The sequence below is a fragment of the Corylus avellana genome, chromosome 9 (assembly GCF_965113065.1).
Source record: "Corylus avellana chromosome 9, dhCorAvel1.hap1.2, whole genome shotgun sequence".
Classification (NCBI taxonomy): domain Eukaryota; kingdom Viridiplantae; phylum Streptophyta; class Magnoliopsida; order Fagales; family Betulaceae; genus Corylus; species Corylus avellana.
Genome location: NC_142498.1, coordinates 3,326,877 through 3,341,912, shown reverse-complemented (window position 1 = coordinate 3,341,912; position 15,036 = coordinate 3,326,877). Strand labels below are relative to the sequence as shown.

The window sequence follows — 15,036 nt, the reverse complement described above, 5'->3', positions numbered from 1 at the left end:
ATTATGATGAAAATGATGTTGAGGCTGTTAATTTGGTTGAAAAAGTAGAGTTGTGTTGTTACCGTGCACAACAATGATGAATAATATATAATCGAAAAGAGAAAGATCAAGAGAGAGTCGAGACATAGATTTACGTGGTTCAGCAATATGTCTACGTCCACATGAGAGTGTGGCTATATTTTACTATTCAATGATTTAGGGTTACAACATAACATATTTATAAGAAAATCCTAATTTTAAGTATTTTGGAAAACCCTAAAATATCCCCAACAACTTATTTGTCTCTAAGCCCATATAAACTAATTACACCTAATGGGCTAGTAGTAGAATATGAGCCACTTGTTCAAACAATCTTCACTTTGGTGAGTATTCACCTCTTTAAAGATAATCAAGTATTGGGCCTCCACCTGGAACTAATAGGTTTGGGAATGCCGCCTCCTCTCCTCTCCTTTCTAACACCTAGAGACATTTGTCAAGTCCATGCAATGCTTGAACTTGTCTGCGGTAACATGCTTCGTCAAAATGTTCACTGCATTCTCAGAAGTGTAAATCTTTTCAAGTAACAATTCACCTATAGCAACCAATTCTCTGATCTTGTGAAACTTCACATCAATGTGCTTAGTTCTCGCATGATACACCTAGTTCTTTGCCATGTAAATGGCACTCTAACTCCCACAATACAATAGAACTCCACTTTCCTGAATACCCAGCTCCCTGACTAACCCTGTAAGCCACAAAGCTTTCTTTGCAGCCTCAGTCTCTGCCATGTACGATGCCTCAGTCGTGGACATCGCAACCATGGACTAGATCATAGACCTCCAACATGTGGGTCCTCCTGCAAGAATGAAAACATAACCCGTGGTCGACCTCCTGTCATCCAAATCCGTTGCATAATCTACATCCACATATCCCACAACTGACAATTCACTCTTATGTTTGACAAAAGTGATGTTGTAGTCTTTAATACCTTTCAAATATCTAAAAATTCATTTAACTGCATCCCAATGCTATCTCTCCGGATTTGCCATGTACTTGCTCAATACACTAACTGCATGAGCCAAATCTGGCCTAGTACATATCATAGCATACATCAAACACCCCACTGCATGGGCATAGAGGATGTTAGACATGTCTTCAGTTTCTTCAACTGTCTTTGGACACAGTGAAGTAGACAAATGGAAGTGATTCGCCCAATGTGTACTCACCGATTTTGCATTCTCCATGCTAAACCTCTTAAATACCTTCTTTACATAGCCGGCCTGAGATAGCCACAATTTCTTGGCATCCCTGTCCCTGGGAATCTCCATCACAAGAGTCTTCTTCGTTACACACAAATCCTTCATGTCAAATTCTCTTCTCAACAAAACCTTCAGTTTGTTGATCTCTACTATGCTCTTAGTTGCAATAAGCATATCATCCACATACAGTAACAGAAAAATAAATGAGTCATCATCAAGGCTCCTCACATACATACAACAGTCATATTCACATCTCTTGTAGCCAATTCTGATCATGTAGGAGTCAAATCGTTTATACCATTGCCTTAGACACTACTTTAGCCCATAAAGTGATTTTTTCAATTTACAAACCAAGTGCTCCTGTCCAGGTTGACTAAACTCTTCTAGCTGCTCCATGTAAATCTGCTCCTCCAAATCACCATGGAGAAAAGTTGTCTTCACATCCATTTGCTCCAATGCCATGTCATAATGAGCTACCAACGACAATACCGCTCTGGTGGAAGTATGTCTGACCACTGGAGAAAATATTTCCTCACAATCAACACCTTTCTACTACGAATAACTTTTTGCTACTAGGTGAGCCTTAAACTTTTCTCCCCCTTTTTCTGATATTGCTTCCTCTTTCTTGAACACTCATTTGCACCCTATTGCCTTCTTCCTCTTTAGAAGGTCCACCAAATCTCACGTCTGGTTTTTATGCAAAGACTCCACCTCTTCCACCATAGCACCCACCCATCTGCTTTTCTCTTTGCTATTGACAGCCTCTTGAAAAGTAGTAGGATCTCTGCTGCTGATGACAAGAGCATAAGAAACCATGTCTTCAAAACCGTACCTGGTTGGTGGCCTGATGGTACGTCTAGGCCTGTTTGTGGCCTGATGGTACGTTTAGGCCTGTTTGTGGCTATAGTGTTATGCTCCTTAACTTCTGAAGTAGAGGTTTCTGTACCCTGAGAAGTGTTATCATGCACAAGAGTCTCTAACTCCACCTGCACCACCTATTTATCACTGGTACTACTTTCCGGCACCTGCTGCTTTTTACCTTGAGTACTCGTCAATATGAAATTTTCATCAAATATTACGTCTCTACTGATCACCGCCTTGTTTGCCTTCGGATCCCAAAACTTGTAACCCTTAACCTCTTTTCCATATCTGAGAAAGACACACTGTCTAGACTTTAGATCAAGTTTCGATCGTTTTTCACTAGGTATGTGTACATAGGCTGGACAATCAAATACTCTCAAACTAAAGTAATCTACCTCATTACCTGTCCACATCTCCTCTATAACTTTTCCATCTAGTGTTACCCTCGGTGACCTATTGATCAAGTAGCATGTCATACTCACTGCATCTGCCCAGAAAATCTTTGCAAGTCCAGCATTTAACCTGAGACATCGTGCTCTCTACAATAGACCTGTTCATCCTTTCCGCTACACCATTTTGCTTTGGTGTCTTGTGTATTGTGAAATGTCTCTTTATATCATGCTGCTCATAGAAATCCCTGAACTTGTCATTTGAGTACTCAATGCCATTATCTGTCCTGATGCACTTAACCTTTTCCCCGGTCTAGTTCTCGACCTCTGCTTTCCACAACTTGAACTTGGTAAACTTTTATGATTTGTGCCGCATGAAGTACACCCAAACCTTTCTAGAGAGATCATCAATAAAGATCATGAAATACATATGTCCTCCATGTGATGTTGTCCTCACTGGTCCCCAAACATCAGAATGAACATAGTTCAGAATAACATCTGTCTTATGTGTGGCTATCTTAAATTGTACCCTATTCTGCTTCCCTAGAATACAGAACTTACAGAAATCAAGCTTGCATGTTTTAGCACCCTTTAACAAATTTCTCTTATGAAGCTCCAACATAACCCACTCACTCATGACCCAACCATATATGCCAGTACAATTGGACTCAGACTCCATATAGGCGATTCCACCTACAATTGTACTTCACCTTCAGTTTATAAATATTCTTTGTACTTTTCTGCCCTCTTATCACTACCATTGCATCCTTAATCACCTTCATTACTCCACCTTCAGACTTATAACCATAACCATTTGAGTCTAAGGTACCCAATGAAATCAGATTCTTTTCTACATCTGGTACACGTCTAACATCACATAATGCTAACCATACCATCAAACATCTTAATCTTGATATTACCTATGCCATTAATATTACAATATGCACCATTACCCATAGTAACTACACTAAAATTAACTGACTTGTAGGTGTCAAACCAATCTCTGTTGGACATCACGTGAAACGAACATGCTGAGTCCAGAATCCAAGAATCCACAAGTTGCTCTGAATTTGATGCAACAGAAAGCATATCACCATTAGCATCATCTGAATTTTCTTCTACTACGTTCACAAAACTTGAGGAACCTTCATTCTTGTCGTCCTTATTCTTCTTCAGGCTTAGACAATCCCGCTTTATGTGCTCTTTCTTTCCACACTTACAGCAATTGATGTCCTTTCTCTTTCTGGACTTTCACCTAGAATTCTTGTCATTTGAACCACCCTTATTGCTACTTCTTCCATGCTCTTAGTTACTCTTTACAACTAGCCCTTCTCCTTGAGAACTTTCATCACTGATTTTCTTCCTCTAATGAAAAGCCAACAGAGCTCCTGTAACATCCTCTGACTCCAAGGACTCTTTCCCCCATGTCAGAGTTGTAACCAAATTCTCATACGTAGGATAAGTTGAGTGAATTCAATAGCATCAATGCCTTGTCTTCGTCTTCAAACTTAACATCAACCCTCTTCAAATCGCCGATTACCTGATTGGACATGTTGATGTGTTGGCTCAGATCTGAGCCCTCTGCCATCTTCAAGCCGTACAACCGTTGCTTTAGATAAAGCTTGTTCGTCAATGACTTTGACATATATCGACTTTCCAGTTTCAACCAAACTACCGCCGGAGATTCTTCGTCCATGACATGATACATCACGTCATGCCCTAAACAAAGTCGAATAGTAGCCATCGCTTTAGCCTCAAGTTCCTTCCAATCTATGTACCTTCTAGTTTTGTCCCATATAACGCCTTCACTATCCCTTGTTGCACCAACAAATCCTTGACACGTCTCTGCCATAACCTGAAATTACTAGTTCCGTCGAACTTCATCACGTCGAATTTCGTAGAAGATGTGCCAATCACAGCCATTGCAGAACTAGGCTTTGATACAAATTGTTGTTACCGTGCACAATAATGATGAATAATATGGAATCGAATAAAAAAAGATCAAGAAATAGTCGAGACACAGATTTACATGGTTCAGCAATGTACCTATGTCCACAGGAGAGTGCGGCTATATTTTACTATTCAATGATTTATGGTTACAACATAACATATTTATAGGAAAACCCTAATTGTAAGTATTTTGGAAAATTCCAAAATACTCCCAACAACTTATTTGTCCCCAAGCCCACATAAACTAATTATACCCAATGGACCAGTAGTAGAATATGAGCAACTTGTTTCAAGAAGTTGCCATCAAAACCAAAATTCTCACTTCCGGTAAACCCTATTGAATCTAGTAAATTCATTAGCCCTCCCACTTATAAGAAACTCAACCTAGTGATTACTTAGGGTACTACAAACCCATTGGACAGATTCAGCTTGGAACCAGCTTGGTCGGGTTGGTGGATCGGATCTCCATATTCATATGAGCATGTGGCAGTCACGTGAGATGTGTGGTAGAGACGCGCCGAAACTACTTATGGTGCATGAGAGCGCGTGGAGGGGAACTACTGGCTCATGGACCCATCCTCGGTGCGTTCAATAAGATAAAAATACCCTATATATATATATATATATAAAATGAAAAATTTTAATTTAAAAAAAAAAAAAAACAAAAAAAATTTTGAACGATTTTTTTTTTTAAAACGGAAATTTTTATTGTTTTTAGAAAATGAAACTTTTTATTTTCTTAAACGAAAACTGTTAATTTTTTTAAAAATGGAAATTAAAAGGTATTGCCGTTAGAAATTAACGGTTAAATCTGATGAAGAGGTTCCAATTAACTGCAATTGAAAATTCAGTGGTTCAAATTGAGAGATTTTGAAGTTTGAGGAACTTTTCAAATCGCGTGGTAATTCAGGAGTCTAAAGTGAAGTTACTCCAAAAAATTATAAAACAATTTTTTTTTCTTTTAAAAATGATTTTTTTTTTTTAAATTTTAAATTGGCCACCCTTTGATTTTTTTTTTTTTAGGTTTTTTCTAGAAGTTATAGTATTTTTATTTTTATTTTTATTTTACTAAGGGTAGTTTTGTCATTGGGGGAAACATTGACAATTTTTTGTGGTTTGGGGGGACATTATCAGAATTGAAAGTTTAGAAAGAACATTGTCAATTGAATGATAGTTTAAGGGAGTATGTGAACTTTTCCCTTAAATTTAATAAATTTAGTGACTAATATATTATTACATCATTTCAAATTTTATACTTAATGCCTCAATGTAGACCGAGTACCCTGAAATTAACGTACGAAGGTTAACTTCTTCTTCTTTTTTTTTTTTCTTTTTTTTTTTTTTTTTTGTACTCTGCATTTTTCACTTATGCAAGTAAAGTGAAATTACAAAAACTTAGATTGTAGACTTTGACTCTTAATTTCTTGCAAAATTAATTTCAAAGAAAAAAAAAAAAAAAAAACCTCCAATAATCTACACACCTCTAATAACTCTTTAATTTATTTCATTATAAGCAAATTCAAGATAAGCTACACACACTAATATCACCGCAACCTTTATTCGTGACACTAAAAAAAAAGGAAAAATAAAATAGTAATGTTAATTAGTAAACTATTATACAAGTGACATACAATTGGGATGACATGATAGTGAAAATTAAAACTTCATTTTTTTTTCTTTTACAGGCACATATCTAAGTATGACAGTCATATATGAGTCTACTAAATAGCAGTATCAATTGAAAAGAAGAAAACCCAAAACAAGACAAATCATACCAGAGCCCCATCATGGTGAAGTGGCCTAGGTAAGCTCGAACCTTTCAAGCCCAACCTTAAACCCATGGGCCTTGATGTCTTGATGTACTTGTGCTTGGAAATCACCATAAGTAAACGGCTTGTACTTGGAGCTCCGAATCACGCTACCTTCTTCTGGGAACACAAAGTAGCCGATAGAGATCCGGTCTCTATGTTTGTCTAACCTAACTCTGTGTTTCACACTCTTGTACTTGTCGTTGCTTATCGCCTAACAATATCAAAGAGTCATCAAACACACACAAAATACATATATTTTTTTGCATTTTGACGTCTATCTTGCGTGCATCTTTGTTAAGTTAGCATGCTCCATTCACTACATACCAACTCAGTGAAAATATACGGATGAACTCCAAAATGCAAATAAGTATTTCTCGAAGTGCCATTTATTCAAAACTACTATACCACTACCATACGAAGTAAAACGCACCTGCATCATATCTCCGAGGTTGACAATTAATTCGTCGGAAATGGGTTTAACTTGGAGCCATTGATTGTCTTTGAGGACTTCAAGGCCACCAACCTCGTACTGGTTCAATATGCTCAACACCGAGCTGTCTGTGTGCACGTCTATCCCCCATGCAGAGTTAGCCATTGAGCGTAATGGATAGCGGTAAACACGTAGAAATCCTGTAGATTCCCCCAGATGGGTCTCGGATTCTCCTGGATCCAGATTGAGCTCCATCGCCATTGTTTTAAATATGGTTCTACCAAGTCTACCCAGGTGCCTTCCATATTCTTCCACTAGCAGTCTTGTGATGATGAAGCATATATATATAATCCAAATTAGTTTTGCTTTGTATCTCCCAATAATATCTCTTTACAATCCACCAATAAAAAAAAAAAAAATACTATAATAACTTTTATAATGTCTTCGCACAAAACAAGACATTTGTGCCTTTCAATGAGAGAATAACACATCAGTCTGAAGCAAGAAAAATAAATATTAGCAAAACACATGATCTAACCCTTCTTTCACTTTTTTGCCTAAAAAAAAAAAAAGAAACTCCCTCAGCACACAGCTACCAAAAAAGGCACACACAACCACCGCTCACGCCAGACGCTGCCACTGACAAAGACAAAGACAATTCCACTGAGAGAGATCCCGGCCAAGATCTTTGAGAATGGCATAATTGTATTTTTATAAATTTTTATGTGCACTTCGTCTTCGTCCTCTAGAGGATTGTAGAGCCCATTATTGTACATAGACCGCTAGGAGTGATCGGGGAGATCCCGACCATCAAAATCCAGAGATCCCAGCTTTCACAAAAATGAATAATTAATGGTCTTCAAAATCTAGAGATCCTGGCCTGGGCAGTGGATTTTTTGGATCCGAGCCTGGGTGGCAATGTCTAGCGTAGCTCTCTCTCTCTCTCTCTCTCTCTCTCTCTCACACTGGAATCGCCTCTATCATTCTCAGAGATCCCGGGCCCCCAGCTTGGGCGGCGAAGTCTGGCATGAGCGATGGCTGTGTTGAGAGGGTTTTTTTTTTTTTTTTTGTCAAGGCTAAAAAGGGTAAAAGAAGGGTTAGATCGAGTGTTTTGCTAATATTTATTTTTCTTGTTTCAAATTGATGTGTCAATCTCTTGTGGAGGGCACAAATGTCATAATTTGTATTACGTATAGAAGTTAGAAAGAAAAGTCATGTACGTACGTACCCGAAAGAAGCAAGCATATGATCTTGAGGTTGCAATTGGGAGAGTTGACCAAGAGGAAAATGGATGCCTTCAACCCAATGGATATTTTGGGGACCAGTCAATATGGCCGCGCCAGAAGGGGAAGTAGCAATGGTGCCCCAAATGTACGACAAAGGGCTACAAAATATCTTCTTTTTGCATTCAAATGAAAGAGAGAAAAGCTCTTTTGCATGCTCATGAAGTTGCCTCAAAAGGGTTGAGGGAACTCCATGGTTCACCAAACGAAAAAGTCCCCAATCTCTACATGCACCCCCAAGCTCCTCAGGGCTCAGGCAATGGAGATCTATGACAGGTATAGTAAGCTCCGATTCTCTGACCGGCTCGATGACTTTCCAATGAGTACTACTCTGGTTGTTCTGCTGCCGGAACATGGGAGGGTAGGTCTCCAGCTCCAGGTTCATTGTAACTTCAGATTCAGACATGTTTTGCAGTACTGCAGTGAGTCCGACGATGCTACAAAGGCATATATGATATTACAACATATAACTATAAAAAGATGTTCATCTTCATTGTGAGGAGACCAGGACCACTTTAGGCTATATTACGACACATGTCCTCCCGGGCCCTCCTCACCGTTTTGGATTAGATCCATGGAACACAGCTATCTGACAAGTGCCAAAACGTACAAGCTAAGTCGTCCTTGGATATATAGTTCCTGACAGGGCCGCCCATGGGCGATTGGCTAAACTTTTAAATGGGGCATTTTATTTTTTTTAATATTTATATGTTAATTAAATAATATTTATTTTAATATTATTATTATATTTAGAGTTTTTATTTTTATTAATTCTTACAAAAATAAACACAACAATAAAAAAATCAATTTTATTTTTTTTATTTTTTTTTATGAATCCTTACCTCTTTGATACATCTGTTTCAAACAAAATCCACAAAAAAAATTGACAAAAACTCATACAAAACCTACAAGAAAAATCAAGTACAGAAATAAACATTACAATTTTTTTTTTTTAATGAATCCTTACCTCATTGATATACATGTTTCTCTCTCTCGCCTAAGCTCTCTGTCTATCTCTCTCTCTTTTGCTTAATCTCTCTCCATCACGTTCTGTTTTGAGTGAAACTAAGGAAAGAGAAAAAAAGAAGATAAGAGGAGAGGCTCTCGGCAGTAGAGAAGAAAAGAGAAAAAGAAAAAGAAAGGAAAGAAAATGTGTGGTTAGGTAGGGTTAAAATGATCTTTCAATATCAAATAATTTCGGATGTATAGGTAGATAGACTTTTTTAAGTATAAGGATATTTGCTTTTTTTGGCTAATTGATCTTATTTTACCATGGGCTTATTGTATTGGGACCTTATTAAATTGAGGCGTTTTTTAAATTACTTACTTATCATGATTAGAGGCCTTAAGTTTTTATTTTTTTTAAAAAAAAAAATTAGGCCTAATTAAAAAAAAAAAAAAAAAAAAAAAGGGCCTTAAATTACAAAAAATAAAATAAAATATTAAAAAAAAACTTTGGGCAATTTTTTTTTTTTTTTTGGGCCTTATTAATCCGGGAGCCCTAGACGAACGCCTCACTCGCCTAGTGGTCTAGCCGGCCTTGGTTCCTGATTCGCTTAAATGGCTGGGTGCATGTTCTGCCTATGTACAAGAAGAATATGAATAACAATTTATAATTGAAAATGGGAAAGAATTAGGCAAGTTTGTGTAAGAATTTAATTAATGTCCCATATATCCTAATGTTATATTATCTAATTCTAATTCTTAATAAATTGTTTGTTAATTACTTAAGAGAAGTGGGTTTCTATAGTTTTGTCCTTTAGTGAGATCTTTTAAGTCCATTTTAGTGTAATTACACATTACTTACGTACAACTTACAAGTATCTTTTAGAGAATCTCTAGCAAAAGTAGCCAAAATAGCTATTAAAATGTACAAATTTTTAATTTAACTACTCATTTTTTGATACACACTTCAACGTATTTTTTATTTTACTATTTATTTTCTTTAAATATTATTTTGTGTGGGAGAGAATGTGAAAGAGAGGGTGATGCAACGTGACTTAGTGGTGACTTAGTGAGTTGCAGCGAAGAACAACAATAAAGTAGTGGATAGGTAATTCCAGATCTTGAGTCTATCAATGATCTAAGAATTCTTCTAAAAACAATAGATTCTATCTAAAGTTTAAAGGAAAAAAATAAATAAACTCAACTCTAAGTATTCGCATTAATGAAAATCAATAATAAACAACAACTGATAAACTAGAGGCTATAAGCATGTATTTATAGCCCCAAGACTCCTAAACCTAATAAAATATGACATAAATACCCATAAAACCCTAAACATAATAAAATAACGAAATAAAGACTCCCAAAACCCTAATCCTATTAAAACAATGAACTAAAGTCGGTTTAGTCTAATTAAAACGCGGAAACATAGCAAAAGGCCCTGTGTGCGATCAATCGCAGGCATAAGGGCTATCGATCGCAGGCACAAGGGCTATCGATCGTACAACCAGAGGCCTGGTGCGCATAAGTGTCCCTGCGTGCGCTCAATCGCAGGCACGCGAGCGTTCGATCGCATTTCCAAGGGCTCTGCAATGTATAGGGGTGGGCACGGGTCGGGGCGGGGCGAGTACCGGCCTTTTCCCCAACTCGCCTCGCACCCTGCAGGTTTGGAAATTTCAACACGCCACCCAAGCACAAGGAACAATATCCGCACGTGTTCGGGTATTGCGGGGCAGGGCGAATCGGGGCGGGTATTGTGGGTTGTGCAGGTTCTTTTCCAAATCCTCTCATTTCTTTCCTCTACCAGGTTCTCTTCTTTCTTTTCCTCTTTCTTCTCCTCCATTTTCGTCAGATCCTCTCAGAACCCCGAGAAACAAACACAACCCTACATCAAACCATTCAAACCTATAAACACTGAACTCTGAGAAACAAACAAACATACACAACCCTACATCAAACCATTCAAACCTATAAACACTGAACTCTGAGAAACAAACAAACATACACAACCCTACATCAAACCTATAAACAATGGAAAAGAAAACCAAAGAATGATTCATGAAAGAGGTCTAGAGAGGGAAAAAAAGAAAAAAAAAAAAAAACCTGGATCGACAGGATTGTGGTCTGTGGAGGTGGGAGCAGCGCAGCAGCAGTGGTCAGAAGAGGTGGAGCGGCGGCGTAGACTAGAGAGAGAAGCAGACGAGAGGTAGAGAGAGCACATTGAAGAGAGAGCATGGGAGAGAAAAGGGAACGAAGGCAGAAGAATAGAGAGAGAGGCTGAATAGAATAGGGTTAGGGTTTTTTAGTTTTTATACTTATGCGGGGCGAATCGGGGCGAGGTGGGTACCTGCTAAAAAAAACACCTAAAACCATCAACCCGCCCCGCTCGGGTTGGAAGAATCCTACCCGAACCCGCAAAAAAACACATAAAACCCGGGCGGGGCGGGGCGGGGCGGCTTGGGAGGGTTTTTGCCCATCCCTAGCGATCTGCATCATTCTCCCTTTGTTGGAGAGAATTTTCCCTCAAATTCGGCTGGTTCTTTCCACGGTCCTTTGGATGTCCAGTCAGTTCATTCCATTCTCCTCTTCTCAAAATCACAACAAGGCTACACCCCATAAAAAACATGATGGCTTTAATCATTAGCAGACTGGGAAAATGATGTTGAAGGCCCCGCTCCTCACCTTGCCGTGTAGATTTGCCATGCTTTTCTTGTGCCTTGTCTTTCCCATATGCCATAAAAATCTTCAAATAACTCGCAACGACCCCATCACTTTTTGATAAAACATTCCCCTTCGCCATATCAATCTCATTACAAATTTGGTTAGGATAATTTGACAAAATAGCATCTACCCCGATGAAATCAACATAATTAATTGGCGTAATACTCAAATCAAAGGCTTTATCCTCGGAGCTCCTATCGAGCACATGATGTGTAGAATTTTCATAAAAAAATTCAAAAATTGCAAAACTATCCGAAAGATTTACCTCTTCCAAGGGTTCCTCTTCTTTATGAAAAATTGCAATACTCTCTAAAAGGTTTACCTATTCCACTTGTTTCCCTAATTCTTCAAGCTCTTTAGGGCTCTTGATGTGGAGTGGATGATTAGGAAGTTTAGACTCCGGCACCTCTTTGGGTAATTCTGCTCGTAACATGTCGACAAATCTCCCCAACAACTTCGTTATCAGTCTCGGTACCACTTCCTTAATACCGCTTTCCTTGTCCGTCAACTCCTACTTCAATATAAAGGATTGACCATCCCCTTGTGAAGGTTTTGGCTCCGCCCCTGGGCTAGGTAGCAATGTCAAACTGATTTTACCAAACATGAAGTTGTACGCGTTCTTTGTTTCATCATGGATAGCAGCTTTATCATATTTCCATGGCTTTCCCAACAATAGGTGACCCCGTCTCCATGTCGACAACATAACACCAAACAATATCCATAGACTTAGCTCCAATGGAGAAGGACACTAGACAACGTTTAGAAACCGTTATCTCGTTTCCTTTCGTGAACCATTCCAACCGATAGGGAGTATGATGTCTTTTGGTCTTAAGCCCCAACTTGCGAACTGCTTCCTCCGAGACTATATTCTCATGACTCCTTGGATCAATGACAAGCTTGGCCTCCTTGCCTCCTATGGTGCATATAGTTTGAAATTGTCGGCACGTACGTTTAATGTATCGGGACACCGAATTACACTTGATCTCTGCCCCATCCTTAGGCACCATCTCCGCCATCTTCCTAGGTACTTCTTTTTGTGGAAATTTTCTATTTTTTTTTTCTGTTGCCATGAACTCTTTGGGTTGCAAGCAACCTTGGAATTCCGGTCTATCATGTTTGAATCTACTCACCCGCTGATTGGCATGAGCTTGTGCAAAGTGCTGACGTCCCTGCATTCGGTGCTCCGCAAACAGGCTTTTAGATTCATTCCCATTGTGACTACACCAGTTGGATACTTTGGTAGTAAGGTCTTCAATTCGATCCCTCATAGCCTTGAGTCAATCCTCCGTGTGTTGCCAACGTTCAGCGATGGATTTGCCATCCGCCTCCGCGAATCGTAGTCTTCGTTAGCGATGACAATTGTTCAGCCCACCGCCCATGTGCCGTAAACGAATTGCAAGTTGCTCCTTATGTGCTACCTTCATGCACATGTGCACCTCGTTCATGTCTGCACAACGGTCACTCCTCCCCATTCATAGAAAGTAATTGAGCTCTGATACTAACTGATGCAACGTGACTTAGTGGGCTGCAACGAAAAACAACAATAAAGTAGCGGATAGGAAATTCCAAATCTTGAGCATTAATGATATAAAAATCCTTCTAAAAACAATAGATTCTATCTAAAGTTTAAAGAAAAAAGGGGAATAAACTTAACTCTGAGTATTCTCATTAATTAAAATTAATAATAAACAAAAACTAAAAGACTAGAGGCTATAAGCATGTATTTTATAGCCCCAAGACTTCTAAACCTAATAAAATATGACATAAATACCTGCAAAACCAAAAACCTAATAAAATAACGAAATAAAAACTCTCAAAACCCTAATCATATTAAAACAATGAAATAAAGTCGGTTTAGCCTAATTAAAACGCGGAAACATAGCATAAGGCCTCATGTGCGATCGATCGCAGGCACAAGGGCGATCGATCGCAAAACCAGAGGCTTGGTGCCCTTAAGTGTCCCCGCGTGCGCTCAATCACAGGCACGCGGGTGCTCGATCGCACTTCCAGGGGCTTTGCGATCTGCATTAGAGAGAGAGAGAGAGAGTAAAAGAAAGAATGTGAAAGATAAAAAAAAATATTAAACAAAGTTTATAATGTGAATAGTGAATAGGCTAATTAGCCTATTTACTATTCACACTAGATGAAAAAAAATAATAATAATAAAATAAAATAAAAAAAGGTTAAATTGCCTATGTTGGAAACGAAAAAGTACTCATAATAGTCAAATTTGACTATTATTAAGGATTTACCTATTCTTTTGGATATGCTCTTAGTGCATGTTAGAAACATAGAAGCATTGGCAGATATTGCAATAGCTTTACTTTTGTGTACTTGCAACTCCCAAAATTAATCTACTACTCTAAATTTATTGATGCTATAAATAATTGAGATCAATGTTTTGTCCTTAAAACACTGATCATTTTATTTCATGTGTTGTTTTCTTCTTGATTCGACACATGAATATATTGACTATATTAATATAATCAATATTAATGGTACAATGTAACTAATCACTTCACATTGTTATTGTTTGAATTGAGATCTATATTATGAAATAGTTTGATGATTGTCAAAGTGATCCAACTAGAAAGAGTAATAGATTTCAAGTTATATGTTTGAAACTTAATACCCATATCCCAGGTTTTAAGATATTGACATTTGAAATTTTTGACGGTTTTCCTAATCACGTGAATATTTTGGATTGGTCGAAAGGTGCACAACCTTTCAAGTGATTGATATATTGGGATAGGATAATTAATGTGTATCCTTAATTAAGGGTTGGAACCAAATATTCCAAGGCAACAGACCTATCGAGTTATGGCTGCTTAATTACTTACTAAAAGGTGAAAGGAAATTTACCATAATGATCATATTTTAGTATACTGTAATTTTCACCCAAAGGTGAATTGCGGTAATACTACTTATTATTTAATAAAATATTATTTTATGTTTGACAAATCAAAGTACTAATATAGTGAGCATTTATTTGACAGTAGTGTCAATTTCTATTTTACTACATTCACATGCTTTGTTTGTTTTGATTCTTAAAGTAATGAATTTCTTAGACTAGTCTAAACAAGTTCAATTTCACCTTAGTGTTATTGATCTTGATTTGGCACTCCGAACTAAGAAATCGCTAGCTATAACTAATTCAAGCAATGTGGAAGAAGAGACTTTATACAAGTCTTGGAAAAGATCAACCAGATTGAGCATTATGTTTATTCAAATGAGCATAGTGAATAATATTAAGTCAACACTTCCTAAATGTTAAAGTGCTAAATAATTCTTTACAACTGTGGAAGAACATTTCCGATTAGCTGCCAAGTCTCTTGCTGGGACATTGATAGCTAAACTCGTGGTGACGGTACACCTGAGATGCATGCCCATATTCTTGAAATGAAAAAT

General features: G+C 37.8%; 1 protein-coding gene across 1 annotated transcript; it reads right to left on the bottom strand.

Moving 5' to 3' along the window:
• Nucleotides 1–6,013: 6,013 nt before the first annotated feature.
• On the bottom strand, nucleotides 6,014–8,538 carry LOC132190346 (gibberellin 2-beta-dioxygenase 6-like). The gene is made up of 3 exons (XM_059605313.2): nucleotides 7,908–8,538; nucleotides 6,680–7,001; nucleotides 6,014–6,460 (listed from the first exon to the last, which is right to left on the bottom strand). Exons 1-3 carry the CDS (start codon nucleotides 8,366–8,368, stop codon nucleotides 6,239–6,241), a joined length of 1,005 nt encoding a protein of 334 aa, XP_059461296.1. The 5' UTR covers nucleotides 8,369–8,538; the 3' UTR covers nucleotides 6,014–6,238.
• Nucleotides 8,539–15,036: the final 6,498 nt, after the last annotated feature.